Source organism: Syngnathus acus, chromosome 20 (assembly GCF_901709675.1).
Source record: "Syngnathus acus chromosome 20, fSynAcu1.2, whole genome shotgun sequence".
Taxonomy (NCBI): Eukaryota; Metazoa; Chordata; class Actinopteri; order Syngnathiformes; family Syngnathidae; genus Syngnathus; species Syngnathus acus.
Genome location: NC_051104.1, coordinates 3,781,947 through 3,789,355, shown reverse-complemented (window position 1 = coordinate 3,789,355; position 7,409 = coordinate 3,781,947). Strand labels below are relative to the sequence as shown.

Below are 7,409 nucleotides of genomic sequence, written 5' to 3'. Positions count from 1 at the left end.
TTGGGAGAGAATCGTCAATTTTTTTACATTTTATTTTGAAAGTTTTGACTCATTTTTGCGAGCTTTGCGGGTTCGACTGGGGAAACGTGTCACGTGACCGGGACGAGCGTCTTGACCTAAATTAATTGATCGTCGATAAAAAAGATTTTTTTTTTTTTTTTTCCTGTGCGGCTTGGGGACCCCTGGTCCAGGTGATATTAAAGGAGACTCCACTGAATCCACTTTTCGAACAAAAAAAGCTTTATTGGCTAAAAATCAATACACAGCATCTACAATACAACCGTACCAAGTGGGAGAGTCCCGTTACAACTTTGGCAACTCTGAATCTGGAGGAATTTTCATCAGATCGTTATATAATTTACCGCCTCCTAATATGGTCATCAGGATATCTTAAAATATACTTCAAAGTTAAAAAAAATCAAAGTCTGCTTTATTGTCAATTTCTTCACATGCCAAGACACACAAAGAGATCGAAATGACGTTCCCACGGTGACAAGACATAGTACACAATATACATACAAGTAAACAACACAAAAAATAAAAACAAGAAGGCACAAACAATGAATATTTAACAAAAATGTCACACTACTAGCAAACTAAAAAAGTATATTCAAAGACCACAGATAAAAACTAATGACAATCAATAATCCCAAACTATTGGACTGTAATGCCATATTTTCAAATTATAATTAAATTAAAATATGAAATTTTTACTGAGATAAAGAAAAAGATAAGTTTATCATCCCAATAAGAAGGTACATTGAATATAATTATCCTTGATGCATAAACTGATAGTCCACTCAGACGAGAGGCGACAACTTCACGGATCACTGCTCATGTCCCCAACACACTTGTGATTCTTAATCTGACACTGCCATGTGAATCTTTGGTCACAAACTGAACAGAACAAAGATTTCTCACCAGTGTGGGTTCTCATATGAATTCTCAAGTGACAATTCTGAGAGAATTTTTTACAACAAACTGAGCATGAAAATAGTTTCTCACCAGTGTGCTTTGTTGTGTGTATTCTTAAGTGTGCTTTCTGAGAGAATCTTTGGCCACAAACTGAGCAGGCAAAGGGTTTTTCACCCGTGTGGGTTCTTGTGTGTGAATTTAAAGTTCCCTTTTCTGAGAATCTTTGGCCACAATCTGAGCAGGAAAAAGGTTTCTCACCAGTGTGGATTCTTGTGTGTAATTTCAGGTGACTCTTCTGAGAGAATCTTTGGCCACAATATGAACAAGCAAAAGGTTTTTCACCAGTGTGGGTTCTCATGTGACATATTAAGTGGCCCTTCTGAGAAAATGTTTGACAACAAACTGAGCATGAAAAAGGTTTCTTACCAGTGTGTGTTCTTGTGTGATTATTTAAGCCTGCCTTCTGTGAGAATGTTTGGCCACAAACCGAGCAGGAAAAAGGTTTCTCACCTGTGTGTGTTCTTGCATGTGCTTTTACGTGTCCCTTCTGAGAGAATCTTTGGCCACAAACGGAGCAGGAAAAAGGTTTCTCACCGGTGTGGGTTTTTGTATGTTTTTTTAAGCTATCCTTCTCTGAGAACCTTTGCCTACAAACTGAGCAGGAAAAGGGCTTCTCACCAGTGTGGACTCTTGTGTGTTTTTGTAAGCTTTCCTTCCGTGTGAATATTTGGCCACAATCTGAGCAGGAAAGAGGTTTCTCACCAGTGTGGGTTCTTGTGTGTAATTTCAGGTGACTCTTCTGAGAGAATCTTTGGCCACAATCTGAACAGGCAAAAGGTTTTTCACCAGTGTGGGTTCTCATGTGACATATTAAGTGGCCCTTCTGAGAAAATTTTTGACAACAAACTGAGCATGAAAAAGGTTTCTTACCAGTGTGTGTTCTTGTGTGATTATTTAAGCCTGCCTTCTGTGAGAATGTTTGGCCACAAACTGAGCAGGAAAAAGGTTTCTCACCTGTGTGTGTTCTTGCATGCGGTTTTAAGTGTCCCTTCTGAGAGAATCTTTGGCCACAAACTGAGCAGGAAAAGGGCTTCTCACCAGTGTGGACTCTTGTGTGTTTTTGTAAGCCTTCCTTCCGTGTGAATATTTGGCCACAATCTGAGCAGGAAAGAGGTTTCTCACCAGTGTGGGTTATTGTGTGTATATTTAGATTTCTCTTTTGAGAGAATCTTTGGCCACAAACTGAGCAGGATAAAGGTTTCTCGCCAGTGTGGGTTCTCATGTGACTTCTTAAGTGACCCTTCTGAGAGAATTGTTTAGCACAAACTGAGCAGGAAAAAGATGTCTCACCGGAGTGAATTCTCATGTGAAGTTTCAAACCACTATTAGAGGCATCCACTTTACCACACCAGTTCCAATGTTTGTTGTCAGTGTACCTCGTCAGTTCATCTGCAAGACATAGGACAAAACACACACAGTAAGATGATTTACCGTATTTTCCGGACTATAAGACCCTCAGGAATATCAGTCCCACCAGCCATAAAATGCATAATATATATATGTCACACCGGAGTATACTGAAGTGACCCAAACTCTGGCATTGGTGACACAGGGACCAAACCGCCCATATCAATGGGTTCAGCACCCCGTAGTCCCGAAGCACCCCCCACAGAACTCCCCGAGGGACACGTTCAAACGCCTTCTTCAGGTCCACATAACACACGTGGACTGGTTGAGCGAACTCCCGTGCACCCTCAAGGATCCTGCCGAGGGTATAGAGGTGGTCCACTGTTACACCGCCAGGACAAAAACCACAATGCTCCTCTTCAATCTGAGCTTCAACCTCCTGACGGACCCTCCTTTCTAGTACCCCTGAATAGACCTTATCGGGGAGGCTGAGCAGTGCGATTCCTCTGTAGTTGGAACTCACCCTCCAGTCCATCGTCTTAAAAATAGGGACCACCACCCCAGTCTCCCAATCTAGAGGCACTGTCCCCGATATCTACGCAATGTTGTCAGCCACCCTCAACCCCTGGGGACTGATATAGCCATTCCAGAACGTTGTACTTGTTCCTCTGCATTAGTTCAATTTGAGCAGTGTTTGGAGTCGTTGTCTTGTTGAAGTATCCAGCCCCTACCCAACTTCAACTTTGTCACTGATTCTTGAACATTATTCGCAAATATCTGCTCGGGTTGTCACGATACCATAATTTCAGTAGTCGGTACCAATACCTATGATTTTCCACGGTTCTCAAACAAATTCAGTACCATGGTAAAAAAAAACCCATAATTCACTTACTTTTGAAATCACTGATTTATTTTAAACTGCTTAAACCATATAATAAATTAAAAAAGAGCAGCAGTGGCATGGAGCCTTCAAGTCACATCTATAAAAACAAGGAAGACTGATAATAAATAACATATACTTGTTCAAATCTATAATTGCTCCGGTTGCATCCGCCTCAAAAGCTAAATATTTCCACACACGACGAAGAGCAGCTTGGCTTCTCAACAAGCTGGCGTGTTGGACTTCCACTTGTTGAAGCCATTGAAAGACCGAAAGTTTTCTTCAGCTGCTGACTGCTGCTCGCATTACTATAATCCGTTGCGAGCTCAACAAAGAGCATGCATTTGTCATGCTCTTTTATGATTTCGAGTTTCATATTGATCATCTTAGGACAGGGTTCTTTAGCACCCCCCTGGACTTTTTACAATATCCAGCTTGCTCAATGCCCGTCGTGTGACGTGACCGATATTGAACAGACAGCTCTGTTATACAGGTTTGTAGCAGTTCGTAAGTACAGGTACCACTGTAATAACAATTCAGTATGGTCAAAGGAAAGACAACTTAAGCATCCTTTTAAGAGGGTACATAGAACAAAATTTTCCTTGGAGTATTACATCATGACGTCTGCTTAAATGATCTAATTTTATTAACAGCTGCTCATCTCGCCAACACACTTATGATTCTTAATTTGAGACTTCCAAGCAAACTTCTGACCACAATCGGAGCAGGAATAAGGTTTCTCACCAGTGTGGGTTCTGATGTGATTTTTTAAGTTTTCCTTCTGTGTGAAGATTTGGCCACAATCTGAACAGGCAAAGGGTTTCTCCCCAACATGGGTTCGCATGTGACTTCTTAAGTTACCCTTCAGAGAAAATCTTCGGCCACAATGCGAGCATGAAAAAGGTTTTTCACCAGTGTGGGTTGTTGTGTGTTTTTTTAAGCTGTCCTTTCGTGAGAATCTTTGGTCACAAACTGAGCAGGAAAAGGGTTTCTCACCAGTGTGGGTTCTTGTGTGTATGTTCAAGTGAGTTTTCTGAGAGTATCTTCGACCACAAACGGAGCAGCAAAATAGTTTCTCACCAGTGTGGGTTCTTACGTGCATTTTTAAGCTTTCCTTTCGTGAGAATATTTGGCCACAAATTGAGCAGGAAAAGGGCTTATCACCAGTGTGGGTTCTAGTGTGTATTTTTAAGCGTTCCTTCCGTGAGAATATTTGGCCACAAACTGAGCAGGAAAAAACTTCACCAGTGTGAGTTCTTGTGTGTATTGTTAAGTTTCCCTTCTGAGAGAATCTTTGGCCACAAACTGAGCAGGAAAAAGGTTTCTCACCCGTGTGGGTTTTTGTGTGCATGTTCAAGTGAGCCTTCTGAGAGTATCTTTGACCACAAACTGAGCAGGAATAAGGTTTCTCACCAGTGTGTGTTCTTGTGTGCCTTTTTAAGCTTCCCTTCTCCGAGAACCTTTGTCTACAAACTGAGCAGGAAAAGGGCTTCTCACCAGTGTGTACTCTTGTGTGTGTTTGTAAGCTTTCCTTCCGTGTGAATATTTGGCCACAAAGTGAGCAGGAAAAAGGTTTCTCACCAGTGTGGGTTCTTGTGTGTATTTTTAAGGTTCCATTCTGCGAGAATCTTTGGCCACACACGGAGCAGGAAAAAGGTTTCTCACCAGTGTGGGTTCTTTGGTGTAATTTTAAACTACTCTTGTGAGCAAACATTTTCCAACACTGCGAACATTTCCAGGGTTTGTTTTCAGAGTGACATGTAATATCACCACCTGACTCTTCGTCATCATTACCGTAAGATGACGTGCCATCAATATCTGATGATGGAGCCAAGAGGCCGACTGCTTGTGATCCTTCACAGTGGCTTTCATCATAATCTGTTATCATGCGACGACATGTCCTCCTGCTTGAAGGCTCCGCACTTTTGCTCGCCTCACTTCGACTTCCATCTTCATGCTTCAAAAGGAACGCAGTCGATGGCAGCTTGTAGATATCCTCCTCTTTTTTGATGAAAGGAGACTTCTGCTGCTCATCAAAGTGGGGGACCTCTCCATCCTCCTCTTCCTCACTAATGTGATTGCGCTTTGGCTCCTGCTGCTCAGGACAAATACCTTCACTTGTGTCTGAGACACAAGACAAACACACATTGTATTATGAATTACATTTTGAATTTAAGTTATGAGGAATGTTTTATCCTAATAAAAAGGTACAGGGAATATAATTATCCTTGATGCATAAACTCATGAACAGAACAGGCAAAAGGTTTGCTTGCCGCACTTGGACCTTCATCTATACTCTTCAAAAGGACGACAGTCGATGGGAACTGACCAACATCCTCGTCATGCTCCTGTTTGAAGTTGTGGGGGTCTTCTTCCTCATCTTTGACACAAGGATGCTCTGGCTTCTCCTCTACTTTTATGATGTAACGATACTTCTGCTCCTTTACTCCATTGAAGTTGGGCATCTCTTTGTCCACCTCTTCCTCTTTAATGTAGAGGCACTCTGGCTGCTGCTGATCAGGACAAACAGCTTGACTGATGTCTGCAACACACAAGACAAGCCAACAGTATTAGGATTTATATTTGGGACGTTATTAGGTGTGTCAAATGAGGTAAGGCCATTATGGTTGCGCCATAACGCGCCAAACGAATACATTTTAAAATTTGCATTAATTGCAGACTTATATGACGCTTTACCGACATCGTATGTTCCTCAAAATACAAGATATTCTTTTATTTGAAAACCTATTGTTAGGCTACGGATTCTAGTTATTGATCTGACTCCAAATTACGACCAACACTTAACTATTTTAACTACATTCCGCCTACTCCACCCACACTTGCGCACCTAACAACTTTGCGAGTTCGTTCTGTCAAAGAGAAGACCAGTTGATCAATCAGACCGAATTTACCAATTGTTTATTCCTGACAAAGCAAGCTAATACAGGCGCCTGGGTCCCAGGTCCCTCACACCAAAGCTCGTGTGTTCTTGTGACCATCAAGAGACAACACATTCATCCGGGTTGCCCAGTTATATAGAAACACAATATGAATATTCAAACATGTAGAACATTGTGTGATGATTGGTCGATGGCCGTCTCCTCCCCACTGGGTGTTAACGCTGGGTGCAGGTGTCTGGTGGTTGGACCTCAAGGACGGGGTGTTATTCTCGTTTCTCACCGACCTTGAGATGTTCTCGCCAGTTGCACGTCCGCCCTGTTCCCGCCGAGCCGATGATACATCCTGTTGTACAACACTTCGAAGAAAACAACTTCGTGCAGTTGCCTGCACATTCCCTTACCACTCATCATGTGATTATATAAGTACAGCCACTACTGGAGATTATATTGATGTGATTATATATAAGTCTAACGCAGCCTCAATAAAATATGTTTGCAAACTGCCGAAAGCACATTTCCCTTTATTATGAAGCAGACGCATTGCTGTCATTTTTGGGGTCGGGGGTTGTTCCAAATGGCTTACCTTGTAGAGAATCTCATAATGCATTGTAGTCAATGGCAGAATCTGAGTCAGTTATTGCAGAGGTGCAAAATAGTGACAAATAGTCCTCCGCGGAAAATTCTCATCCCGGAGAAAATTATTTTAAAAGCAAAAAAAAATAAAGCTCAGTGCCATATGGCCACTATTACAATACAATCAATAAAGATTGCATTGAAATAAAAACACATTCCTATTCCTAACAATTGAAAGTCGTTCCTTACAAAGTAAGTGAAAGTAAGAGGGTACCAACCTGCTCTGTGTGGCTCGCCCAGCAGTTGCTCATTCTCTTCTTTTATTCCACAAAGTTCCTTCTCGTACTTTGGTGTTACCCTTGCACACATGGTGAGGCGACGATCCCGACAAATTCGCACTTGATTTCTTATATGCCGTGTGCTTCTCTTTGTTAGCGACTAGCGAGCTAAGGTCAATTAAGCTAACAAGGCCGAGAAGCATTAATGGCCACCGAGACGAGTTTACCCGGACAGAATAATTTAGTTGGAGTGACGGACGTCCTGTGAGAGGGCTGTAGTCCGTTCAGCACTCAATCCAAATAAATTATTTTGCGGCGGGCATTAGTTGTGTAAAAACACACAACCGTGGAGTAGTTTGGTTTGGGAATATCGAACTGCAGCTAACAATTGACGGCATCTTCTTCTTTCCTGTTTTTTTCTTTGTGGCAGTTTACCACCTGATCCATAGCATTATC

The 7,409-nt window shown here is 42.0% G+C and overlaps 1 protein-coding gene across 3 annotated transcripts; it reads right to left on the bottom strand.

The window, feature by feature from the left end:
- Nucleotides 1–741: 741 nt before the first annotated feature.
- On the bottom strand, nt 742–7,366 carry LOC119139618 (oocyte zinc finger protein XlCOF6-like). 3 transcript variants are annotated; one of them, XM_037280447.1, is made up of 5 exons: nt 6,954–7,366; nt 5,532–5,744; nt 4,997–5,326; nt 2,014–2,364; nt 742–1,929 (listed from the first exon to the last, which is right to left on the bottom strand). In XM_037280447.1, the coding sequence occupies exons 1-5, from the start codon at nt 7,042–7,044 to the stop codon at nt 821–823; spliced, it is 2,094 nt and encodes a 697-aa protein (XP_037136342.1). In that variant the 5' UTR covers nt 7,045–7,366; the 3' UTR covers nt 742–820. The 3 variants fall into 3 exon arrangements, with proteins under 3 accessions (XP_037136342.1, XP_037136340.1, XP_037136341.1); XM_037280445.1 differs by lacking the exon at nt 2,014–2,364 and having other exon boundaries at nt 4,283–5,326; XM_037280446.1 differs by lacking the exon at nt 2,014–2,364 and having other exon boundaries at nt 4,448–5,326.
- Nucleotides 7,367–7,409: the final 43 nt, after the last annotated feature.